This window comes from Poromitra crassiceps, assembly GCF_964638095.1.
Source record: "Poromitra crassiceps genome assembly, chromosome: 14".
NCBI lineage: Eukaryota > Metazoa > Chordata > Actinopteri > Beryciformes > Melamphaidae > Poromitra > Poromitra crassiceps.
In genome coordinates, this window is record NC_139633.1 from 20,558,245 (window position 1) to 20,570,948 (window position 12,704).

General features: G+C 44.0%; 1 protein-coding gene across 2 annotated transcripts in view; it reads left to right on the forward strand.

Moving 5' to 3' along the window:
* The first annotated feature begins 3,079 nt into the window (after nt 1–3,079).
* The window catches only part of myo1ea (myosin IEa), a 78,092-nt gene continuing 68,467 nt past the window's right edge, over nt 3,080–12,704 (forward strand). For both annotated transcript variants that reach the window (XM_083650953.1, XM_083650954.1), the window contains exon 1: nt 3,080–3,269. In XM_083650953.1, the coding sequence (XP_083507079.1) occupies nt 3,267–3,269 (3 nt within the window). In that variant the 5' untranslated portion in view covers nt 3,080–3,266. The remainder of the gene's footprint in view (nt 3,270–12,704) is intronic.

Consider the following 12,704-nt stretch of genomic DNA (forward strand, 5'->3'; position numbering starts at 1 on the left):
AAAGGTTTCAATCAATCAATCAATCAATCAATGGGCATTTATACTTCCTGATAGAACCCGATGCCCCAAAATTAAATGTTTCACAGACACCAAGTTTTGGACATCTCAAAACTGTAGCCTATACAAAAATAGGACATCTGAAATATCCTAGCTGCAGAAATCTTGTTCTTGAGGATCTTGGTAGTCTATCATCTAACATGAAGCCAGTCAGAAACCAACAAGTGATTTCTGACAGTGACTTGACATTTGAATAACAGATAACTGCAACTTCTTCTGTTGTCAGATGTGTTTAAGAACAAGAAGAATTGTGATGACCCTCCAGGCTCTGTCTTGCAGGAGCCTGGTGGATAGGGTCGTCAAAGCTGACTGAGTGCATCTGGACCCGCTGTGTGCTTCATGTTGACCTAGCATGACACTGGTGTCATTTATTTCCTTGTCTCTAACATGTATCAGCATGTCATGTGCACTCAGCTAGCTAAGACTACTAAGACTTACTAGCAAGTCGACAATGCTGCATCTGGTCACTCTCAAGTCACTGAACGTTCTCAGCCAGAACGTGCCAATTGTCTGTCCCCTGTCTCCCATAATAATCATTTGCTGGTCATAATGACTGTGTATGACTGTGTGACTCGGCCCAACCCTGTAGTTGTGATTTATGTCCACTAGATGTCACCACAGCATTGTTAATGTTATTGGTTACACCATGGTTACATCTGTTTGCCCTGCTCTACCACCTCAAGATGTATTCACCTGAAAAGTGACCTGAAGTCACCTGGGCAAATCCATCTCATGCTGTTGAGTGACATCACAAGATGCAGTCTCACAAGATCTGGCGAATGATGTCACTCAACTGGAAGTGATGTCACGCAATTGCTGTCAGTCGTGATGTCATCAGTGATGTCAGTCGGGCAGTTGTGTGTGTGTGTGGTGTATGTGTGGGACAGGGTGTGTGTGTGTGTGTGTGTGTGTGTGTGTGTGTGCGCGCGCGCGTGCGTTTTGAATGCATTTGCATTTGCCCAACTGTGATGTCGCCCAAAATGGATCGAGGCAACAAGGAAGAAGTGAGTGTGTGTGAAGTAATGTCACTCAACTGGAAAGATGTCACGTAATTGCTCGAATGTGATGTAATCAGGCAGTTGTGATGTAATGTAGTCACCTAAGATGTAATCACCTAAGATGTATAGTCACCGAAGAAGTCACCTGGAAGTGATGTCACTCGGGCAGTTAAGGTTAGGTGTGTGTGTGTGTGTGTGTGTGCGCGCGCGCGTGTGTGTGTGTGTGTGTGTGTGTGTGTGTGTGTGTGTGTGTGTGTGAGAGAGAGTGTGTTGAATGCATTTGCAATTGCTCAGATGTCACTCGAGCAACTGTGATCTCATCTTAGTCACAATTTGTGACGGAAGTGATGTCAGGTATTTGCATGCAATTTTTGCATTTCAATTTTTTGCATTTAGAAGGCTCAATTGTGGATTACAGCAGAGTCCAGCAGAGGGAGCCATTCTCCAAAATATGAACACACACACGCACGCACGCACGCGCGCACGCACACACACGCACACACACACACACACACACACACACACACACACACACACACACTATGTAGATTATGCATACAGTGGGCAGCCTGTTAGACAGGTTACACCCAGAGTCTCCCCACCGCCTCAGCCTCTCCCAGACTGGAGACTGGTTGTCAGTATGGAGACCAGTGCCACCCATGCACTTCAAAAGACATTACCCCGCTATAAAGACATTCTGTGTTGCATTTTTTATTTGTCTGAGTGGGGCTCGACAGTGATTGAACAATAAGCAAATAGCCTATGTGAGAACACAAAATAAAGTATGAGATTTCTTATCCAATTTGGACTTTGCGAAACAGCTCACTAAGTGGTCTACTTTTGTGCAATCAAAAATATTGTTACGAGCATGTTTATTTGTTTTTATATGTCTCTTTTTCAAAGTGTTGGGGAGGCTACACTGGGCAGATGTGACAGACCTCTTCTCTTCCTCCAGAGTTTATAAGGCGTGCAGTCATGAACACCTCTCAGAATAGTCCATGGAGCTGATGGGAAGTTTCATGGCAGAGGTGGTCACAGTCAAGTATAGCTCCAAACACATGGCTGAAACAAGAGAAAATGAAAACATAAGCAGATTGTGCAACTTCTGAATCACTGGTGGTTACTTCAGAATAGATTTGATTTCCCTTTTGAACATGTCTTATTAACTATCAAGCTTGTGGGGAGAGTGACACACAAGACAGACACTGACCTGCATCATATGTCATGATGAACTAGATTTAAACATTATGTAGCTATTTTAGCCAGTGAGCCATGGATTTATCTTTTATCTACCACAGACACATGACAGCTGCAGTTGATCCTGTTTGTACTTTATGACACAAAACTGACCATATGGCCATTGGTCACTGCTGAAATGATGCCTACAAATTCACCCACACTAACCATTCACACACACAAAAACAACAACAGTTATTTAAACAGACCGAAAAGGTTACGTTGGACACTGTAACACACACTTTAATTTAAATACAATAATAACAATGGCTCTTCAGAAATAGGAGTTCAGAAAATTCAGATCAGTTCAGAAATAAGAGGGGGGAAAGTAGGCTAGGTTAAAAAATAATAACAAAAATGAAAACCGTTCTGGCTGGGGTTAAAAACGTTACTGTACTTTGGCATAAAGTGTTGTGGGTGAATAAGTGAAGAAAAATGTATAATAAACTACAGGAGGGAGCTCAGATGTCAGTATATATATATATATTTAAAGATGTGCAGCAGGTGCGCATGCCCAGTTGTCTCACTCCAAGGAAAGGTCATAATGAATATTTATAAGCGCTTAGCGCCGCTGATTGGTCCATCCAGGTTAGGTTTCCTGTCTGACGTTTTACTAGGGCCGATTTTTGAGGCTGCTAGCCTGCTCGGTCCCATGGCTCCGTCAAACAACTTCAGCGTTTGAACAACGCTGCTCGCCTCCTGTCTGTCCTCCTGCCTGCCTGCCTGCCTGTCTGTCAGTCACCGCTGCGGTATATAGACCTACTGCCAGTCTGCAGAATGGATGGAGGACGCTGCTGAGGAGGAGCATCCATGCTTTGCGGAGACGATCAGGAGTATCTTCTGTAGATTTGGATTGGCTTCAGGTTAAACACCTAGACTTTCTCATAGAGTGGGAACCGACTGAGCCTCGCACAGTTTATTGGATCGCACGGAATACGAATACGGGATACTGCAACTGTTCAGTAAAGGCAGAGGATGGTGAGTGATATTTTGGCTACTTTGTATCAGCTATGATCGAATGATTATGCCACTTTTGACTTTGGTCACTAAATATCACCTGCCAGTCCAGTCTTTATAGGCTAACACATTGCCTCTAGTATTTGCCTCTACATCACAGTGACTATAAAATAATTATTAATAGGCTAGGTCATATTGGGTATAAAAAGGCAGTCTAAAGATTCTTATTTATGAGCCCTAAACATGAAAACAAAGACATTATGTCCGTCCTCTTTTGAGTTTTGGCTCCTCAAAACAACAACCCCCCCCCCCCCCCTTCAAGTTTCTGTGAGTCTGCTAATACATCGCTTTATGTCTTGCTATGGATTACTTACTGGAGATGACAATTTTTCTAATAGTAATCCCACAATTACTAAGCATAACCTCTCTCTCCCTCTTGAGTCTCTCCCTCACTTATCCTCTCTCTCTCTCTCTCTCTCTCTCTCTCTCTCTCTCTCTCTCTCTCTCTCTCTCTCTCTCTCTACTCTTGACAGTCCTATTCATGGACTTTTTATAGGCTGGAGTGAAAGTAATTAGAAAACATTTGACCCTGAGCTGAATGTTAAATCCTATACAGAGATAATGATCATTCCAGAATAGATATTTTGTCACTAACATTAGTCAGATGAATAAGGATAAGGTCCAGCCCTTTTTAGGGAAAACCGGTTAGTCACCGGTTAGAAGAAGAGGCAGGGTGTGTGTGTGTGTGTGTGTGTGTGTGTGTGTGTGTGTGTGTGTGTGTGTGTGTGTGTGTGTGTGTGTGTGTGTGTGTGTGTGTGTGTGTCTGTGTGTGTCTGTGTCTGTCTGTCTGTCTGTGTGTGTGTTCTTCACATGTGCTTGTACATTGCATGGATACAGGTTTTTCCTGGTTACTGAATGCCTTCCCTGCAGCACCTATGAGACACACCTAAGAGCAGGTTACGGATCAGGAGCTGGTCTGGCCTCCTTTGTGTTTTGCCAACATCTCCTGAAGTCGCTGTGCTTTGTGGCAGGATTCCCTCTGTGACTTTGGACTGAGCTCGCTCCTCATTCCTCTCATCTTTGATATCGTGGCTCGTTCTGTGTTATTGGAGACATCATATTTGGATAAAAGTGTTTCTCCTCAAGAACACCCCTAGTGCAAAATCCAAATGTTTTTGCAATTGATAAAGATAACAGAAAAGATATGAGGCCCCTGAATGAGTCCACGCCTGTTCCCTTCCCTGTATGATTTTGACATCTTCTAACCCATTATTTCTCAGAAACACAAACGCTCACTGTCTATTGAAACAGTTGGAACTTGCTATGCAGTCTCACCTCTGAGACCTCACACTGTAGAGACTATTGAACCTGTAGATCTTGTTGGCCACAGGAGGAGATCCCTACAAATAAAGTTTGACAAAACGCTTGACTTTCCAGCGCTGTTAAGCTGTTGCTTTGTCACATCGCTTAACAGCTCATTCTTCTTATTCTTCACCTACTTCAAACCGTCAGACTAACTTGCTCTTTGGGCTTGTATTGGTGTAGCCCAATTAATTGCGATCTCTCTCTGGCACAGTGTAGAGTCCTGGAACTCCAGATCTGTTGAAGTTGGACATCTCATTATTTTGACTGCAGCTTCCCTTGGTCTTTCCGCTGCCATGCTTGCCCTAATGTTAGAGTGAGTGGCTGCCGGGAGCGGTTTTCTTCTTGTGAGGTCACTTCAGTGACAACAGAAACTAGTCTCTCCAGCGATGATCTACTGAATATGATAGTGTTCACGGGGAAATGAAACGTCTCGACTCTAAAGAAAGCGAAATAATGTTCAAGAGTGTCTTCTCAGAACCTCGGCTTGCCGTCTGTCTGTCTCTCACCTCTTTTGGGATGAAATTAAGTCGGGGGGGGGGGGGGGGGAAGAGAAATGGCAGCGTTAGAGTAGCAGGACATGTTGATGGTTCGTCCTTCTCAAAAACCTTCTAGGCCCGAGGAGAGAGCTCCATTAATAAGCTAGAGAGAGAAATAGACATTGTCATTCTAACTGTCTGGAATAGCAGACAGCAGCATCGCTCATTGGTTCCTTCTCGGCCAGATGCTGTATAGTAAGTCAGTATGACAGCAGATGGTTTGCATTAGTTTCTCCTACAGGGAGGTGCATACTCAGTAACCCCCCCCCCCCCTCCCCTTATTTCAAAGCTGGTGCTCCATTTTCAGACCCATCACTGCTGTGGAGATTTGCTGAGGAATTCAAGCCCCGCTCTCTCCAAACAGGATGAACACATTCTGTGGACCTGGGGAACTCGTTAAGCTTGTCACCGCGGTTCAGTAACCTCACACACACACTTCTCTGTATCACTTCCAATACACACTATTGTTCCAAAGCTGCAACAACAGAGTTTCTCCGCATCACCGTTTGTTGTTGATGATGAACTTGTTGTTTCAGCGTTGACTTTTTTCTGCTGCTGCACTTTATTGTAAATCGTTGTGGATAAGAGCATCATATAAATTGCACATTGTAAATCTGAGGTGTTTTATAAACTATCGTGGACTTTGTGAGCTCTGATCTGTATAAATCCGAACATATGTGGCAACTGGCAAATCCAACTCTGGATTTAACGTTTGTTAGTTTGCACAAATCGCAGCTGAAAATAATGAATGAAAAGTCAAATTGCGAGTATTGCTTCTTTTTTTTACTGGAAATGTAACATTTCCAATAGTTTTATTATTAAGTCTGAATTTATTGCAAACAGATGTGCTGCCATCTTCTCCCCATTTTCAACGAGCAGATCCAGTGTTCATTACACCACGAAACTAGTGTTCTAGCTTTGTGCAGCTTTCTCTACATCTGTGAGGAGGTGAGCACCACATTCTACATCGTTTACTTCATCATCAACATCTTCATGGCCAAAACATTTTGCTTTGAACAGAACAGTGGAAAAAAAGATCTAGAAAGAGTGAGGCATCTATCTTCTACTGTGGACATTTGAACACAGTAGTTGCTTCACATAATCCTTCTGCACCTAATCATGATGGCTACGCATTTTTTCCCCACCTCAACCAAATACAAGGCTCCTTGGGCATTGCCACTTGGAGCAGAAAGCATGATTTCATTGTCATCTTTCAGTGAGCTGTCCTGTGATCAGTTCAAGGCCTCTGATATTCTTCAGACTCTGAAACATGATATTGGAGTCTGGATAACGGAAGTGGTGAGGTGAGGAGCTGCCAGCTGTTTCTCTCTCTCTCTCTCTCTCTGTGACTGACTTGAATTGATCTGGGTTGGTTTGCTGTGTCTGCAAGTTCACTGTCGGTATGAAGCAGTGAGTCCTGCTCCTCGGGCCAAAGTTCCAGCTCCACATTTTGGTTCCGACGGTTTGTGTACCTCAGCCTTTCTCCTTCACCACCATCAAGGAGACTATATCAACCAGGGAAGCTTTATTTCTGTAGTCTCAACAACTGTTTCCAATTGTCACAGTGGACGATGGGAGCGTGCAGCCAGCTCAGTCGGTCACCACAGGTCATCCACGAGGCAGCTGGAGCGGCTTTGAGAGCGTTGTGTGGTGTGCTTTCTCTCCTACATGGATATGTTCCTGCCTCAATACTGACACAGCTGTGATGCTTTATGGAGGTGTCGTAGCCTTATGTGTGTCGAGCAAAGTTAATCGCACGCCTCCTCCAGAAATATCAGCTTGAGATGTTATGACGGGTTTGATTACAATGGCTGAAGAGCATTTGTGGCGTCTTTTAAAGGGATAGCCCAGATTTTTTTTTGATGTGGGGTTGTATGAGGTACTTGCCGACAGTCAGTGTCCTACATGCAGTAGAATGCAGCCAGCATCAGGCAAGTAGAGCTGTCTGCTGAGTGTGAACAGGGTCACGAGCAAAAACGCGTAGGAAAAAAAAGCCTACATACGTACTGCTCACCTGGCGTAATAGAAGTCTCCACAGGCCATGAGATGCCAAGTCCACTTGAAAAAACGTCATTTGCACCCTATTTTTGGCGGAAATCTGCAGTGTAGCCGCTGAACTGTCCCCACCCACTTCTCCACCCCCCTGCTTCAAACTGAACTCCCCCCCTGTCCTTGTACCTAATGACTCTTTGCACTCTTGACTTTTTGTACTACTGCCAATCTGCCATTCTGCTAGAACATTTGCACATATTTACCATACCTCAAATAGCAGTACATAAGCTACCTCATCTAAGCTTGTAATAGGTTCTTGTTGTTGACACAATATTGTGTCTCCTCTGTTAGTACTGTGTCACAGCCCTTCCGCTCCTTTTGTTATCATGTGCTTGCACATTGTTAATGACAATAAACTTGAATAGAATAGTATAGTATATATATCTATAAAAGGGAGCTAGGGCTCTGTTTGTCTGTCTGTCTGTCTGTCCCACTGATGACATCATCAGTGATGTCATAAATTCACTCACTCACACAAACAATGATGTCATCAGTGATGTCATTTGTGACAGAGTGATGTCAAATTGTGACATTTTCAGTGATGTCAGAGGCATTGTGACATCACACACACACACACACACACACACACACACGAGACAGAAACACGCACATGCGCGCACACACACACACACACACACACACAAAGTCCCAGTGATGATGTCATCAGTGATGTCATAAATTGTGACATCATCAGTGATGTCAGAGGCATTGTGACATCACACACACACACACACACACACACACACACGAGACAGAAACACGCACGCGCGCACACACACACAAAGTCCCAGTGATGATGTCATCAGTGATGTCATAAATTGTGACATCATCAGTGATGTCAGAGGCATTGTGACATCATCAGTGATGTCATATGAGGTTGTGATGTCATCAGTGATGTCATAAAAGCAGTTGTGACATAAGAGTCACACTGATGATGTCATCAGCGCACCACTTCTTGGAGTACCTGTGAAGATTTCAGCTAAAACAGGGTGTAAATGACGTCTTTTCAAGTCAACTTGGCATCTCAGGGCTTGTGGAGACCTGGATTACAGCAGGTGAGCAGTATGGAAGCTGCATGTTGTTGTTTTTTGGTACGTTTTTGCTCGTGACCTTGTTCACACTCAGCAAACTGCTCTGCTTGCCTGACTGGGACCGCGCCAGCTACATTCTACTGCATGTAGTATACTGACTGTCTGCAAGTACCTCATACAACCTCACATGAACAGATCTGAACTAAATGAGAAATAGCAGTCTCATTCAACACAACTGTATGTGTGTTTGTGGCTGTTCATCACCCCGGGCGAGGAACTGTACTGGGCTTTCAGGCTTTCTGTTTGCTCACCATTACGTAAGCTAACATGCCATGAATACTGTTAGCCGTGAAGACGGCATTCCAGCACATGCTATTCTCTGATATGAATAGTTGAATTATTGTTGGCATGTGATTGTCTGTGTGGAATGTTATTGCCTCTACTAGCTTCAGAGTTAGCTTTGAAGCAGTTGTCTTTAGCTACTGCTCTCTCACCTCCATCAGGTAAAGGTAAAACATAAAGTACTTTATTATATTTGCTATCATCTGTGTCAACATAATAGGATTATCCTACACTCATAATGTAATGATTTTGCTTTGCCTTTTCTTGGATCGTCTGACACAAACAATGTCCTGTCCAAACCACTTATTTGCATATATGGCTTCCCCCAGTCAGACTGCCGCCATTGGCTGGATTTACCAATGGGTACAGCAGCATTGGGCTACAGCAGTAGAAGGCCCCACAGAAGACAAGAATAGACCCAATGTAAACCTGCGTCTGGGTCGCGTGGAGGTAAAAGCACTCGAACTACCACCAGACGCGGGTTCAATTCCCGGGCAGCGGTACTTCTGGCTTAGTCAGATGTTCCGGCTTAGTCAGAATTGGCCGTGTCTGCGGGTGGGAATCCAGTGCGGTATGAGTCCTAGTCGCTGCACTATAGTGCCTCCTCTTGTGGGTCGGGGCGACTACTCGGGGCGGTGGGGAACTGAGCGGAATAGCGTGATCCTCTGACGCGATACGTCCTGCCGGTGAAACTCCTCACTGTCAGGTGAAAAGAAGCGGCTGGTGAGTGCACATGTATCGGAGGAAGCATGTGCTAGTCTACGGCTCTCCCCAGATCGGCAGAGGGGGTGGAGCAACGACTGGGACAGCAGGGGGAGTTGATACAATTGAGAAGAAAATGGGAGGGGGGGGATTGATTAAAAAACAAACAAAATAAACAAATGTAAACCTATCTTTAATCAATTTTATTTTTGTTGCAATAAATGCCTTCAATCGGGAGTCATGGTCACCATCATGGTCACTCAGTCAAGCTATAGTGGGCTATTGCACTTCTGGTGACATTTTGCCAGTTGACTTGACTTTGACCTTGTCACTGCATTGAGAGAGAAGTTAAAAAATATATAAGCAAAGCTTCCCAAGTTTACATATAGAAAGGATGGATTAATAATCCAAACAAGTTCATTTCGTCTATCTATTATTAACTATTAAGTTTGCTTATTGAAAGACTGTGTGTTTTTGTCATACCTGACAGTTTCGACTGCTGCTTCCGGCAGTCTTCCTCATAGGATGGATTAATAAGCGAGTGTTGGAGAATTCAGGGGGGCCCCATGCTTGGCTTTGCCGAGGCCCCCCAAATAGTCCGGGCCTGCCTGCTGCAGCTGTGTTCTGCTTATCTGCCCGGCTGGTTTCCCGTCGTCAAGAGTCAGAGGCCGGCCGCTCGCTCTGTCCAGTGGAAACCTGATGTGGCCTGCGTTATCTCATGAGTCACGCCAGCTGTGCCCCAGGTTACTATTGTTTTCACCCTGCTTCCTGTCTCAAGAGCTCTACTGGCACAGAGAGTTAAAATGTCTCTGATCTGATGATAAATCAGTGTGGTGGTACGACAGTATTAGTGGAGCTCCCAAGAAGTGTGATTATTATCTTATTGAGTTTTTGTTCTTTGTTAACACTGATGAACTGTGCCAAATTTAAGATTTGGGAAAATAACTTACAAGGGTTTTTGAAGAGTTAAAACAAATTGAGACCGGTGTAAAAATCATAATAATAATCATAATAATATAAATAAAATTGAAACAGCTCAGTTGGGTTAATTTTTATTATTTGAGGGAGGTAGTAATTGAGGAACTACTAACTGTGACTTGAGGACTTTAGAGATAATTTTACTTGGATTTTGGAAATGTGTCCAAAAGATTGGTCTTGAAAGTGAACATCTCTTGTGATTCATGAATGTTGAGGCTGTATTTTTATACTGTAGTTCTGTGTTTTGGGCTCAGTGTTTGACAGTGTGGTGGGAGAACTTTAGGCAGGGGACAAGCACTGGGTGGATGCTTTTTTGAAAGGCCTTGTCAGCTGCTCTTTCCCTCTAGACAGACATGGACTGGATGACTGGTGGAAACCAAGACAGAATTAGGTGTTTTAAATGAGTTGTCATTTTGGGAACATAGCCACAGAGCAATAATATCCAGACAAATCAGATGATTAGCTCTGTCACTGACTGCTCGAACAGACGGGTCCCACGGCCACATTCGGGTGAGTCGACGCTTTCTCATCGCAGAGTCACGCAGTGACTGTCGTGTCAGAATAGCATCTGCTGGAATTTGAGGCACTTTTTTGTCCCCCGGGCTTTGGGACATGCTCATCATGCTCACTGAACCAGATACTCTGAGAAGAACACTCACCAGCCTCCAAGAAGTGCTCAGCGTGACCTTTTTGGTCTCATCTGTTTTCTATTGTAAACAGCACACTGGACACTGTCTCTGTGCATGACATTTAAAATGTGCTCCTGCCTGTTCTCAAACAGCCAACACTCGGGCCCAAACATGAGCTATAGGACGAATCAGCGTGACGTCGCTTGACACCCAGAAATGCGGAAGCCCGCGGCAGTTAATAGTACGAGTTGTGCCAAACAAACGTTAATATCTCAAAAACTATACACCACATCGCTTATATTTTGACATTCTGAGTGAGAGCAGGAGTAGCTCAAGAGTTTGATGTATAATATATGCATGTCGTGTTAAAGTTGTGTCAACTGTCGCAGTTTTTAAAATGTAAACCGAGTTAACTGGCTAGAGTCTAGTCTCGGCTCCCAGACGTTTGGTGAGCTGCGCCACAGGAGTGAAACGGATTAAGACTGAGGGCTGAGTCTAGCTAGAGTCAGACATTCAAGCCTCGCGCCACTTGGGCTCCATAGGGTTCCATTGCCGTTGCCACCCAGTGAAGCGGTTTGTTTACCAAAATGCTGCTCGGCTGATCCCTCGTATACTCCATAACTGTAGACCTATTTCTGAGCTTCTTTCTATTTCAAGTATTATAGACTGTTGTTTATAGACACTATAAACACTGGGGCAGTCAGATGTACTTTAACCTTTTGACATGTCGGTTTATAACATTATGGCAATCCCTGAAAAGCCTTTCTGGTCATGCTGTTTTGAAAAGCCTCCCGAGCAAGTCAGAAGAAGTCAGTTTGTTACTTGATGTTATTATGTAATCCACTCTCATAGTTACTAAACTGTTGGCTGCTCTATGTGGGTCACTCTCTCTATGAAGTAGCAGTAACTTCCCAAAACAAATATTGACTCTGTATCTGTAATCAGCTTTGGGTTTGGTTGCCTGAGCCTCTGTTCGATATTATTGATAGAGGTTGATACGTACGTGTGTCACAATAAAATGAAAAATGCCTTGGCCTTTTGGCATGTCCACTTTGGACTATTGGAATGCTCCACCTCGGTAACATGCATGCCCCATGTCCTTTACAGGACATGAAAAAACCATATTTACAGAGGGTCTGATTGGAAGGGCTGACTGCATCACTGTCAAGGAATCTGCAAACTGGCTTTTCCAAAGAGACCAAGGCATAAATCACAGCAATCAATGACAGCAGGATGGATTTATGGCAGTTTTGCAAAACATGTTTGACACTGCAGGCTGCAGTAAACACATTTAGATTTAGGTCAACATTGAAAGTGGATGTCCCGACCAACGTTACTGTACGTTATTTGATTCTGTTTTATCTGTGTACAACCTTCTGCATGAAGGGCCGCCTTGAAGAGCATGGTGCAGGTTGGAGACCACTTTGCATTCATATGTGGGACTGGTGTGTAGCAATAGAATTCTCTTTAGTTTTATACAGGTAGTTGCATCTAGACTGGTTTTTGTAAAGCAGCTGGCACATGCTCAGTAAAAAGTAATCTGGACAGATAACACCAGTGACATCACTCAGCCAGCCTGGCTGCTGTACAGCGAAAAAACAAACAAACAAACAAAAAACAAAAAACATTAGGGGGCCTGCTGTACAGTAGCTTGGCTGGGTGAGTGATGTCACGGGTGTTATCTTCCGCCCAGATTACTTTTTATTGAGCATGTGCAATAAAATGCCAAATTGTTCTCTGCCCCAGGGGCAGCATTTGTTGTCATTTCTTTTTGTTTGTTTGGGGGGTATTTTCATAGGAATCTTGAGCCCAAAATGTAAA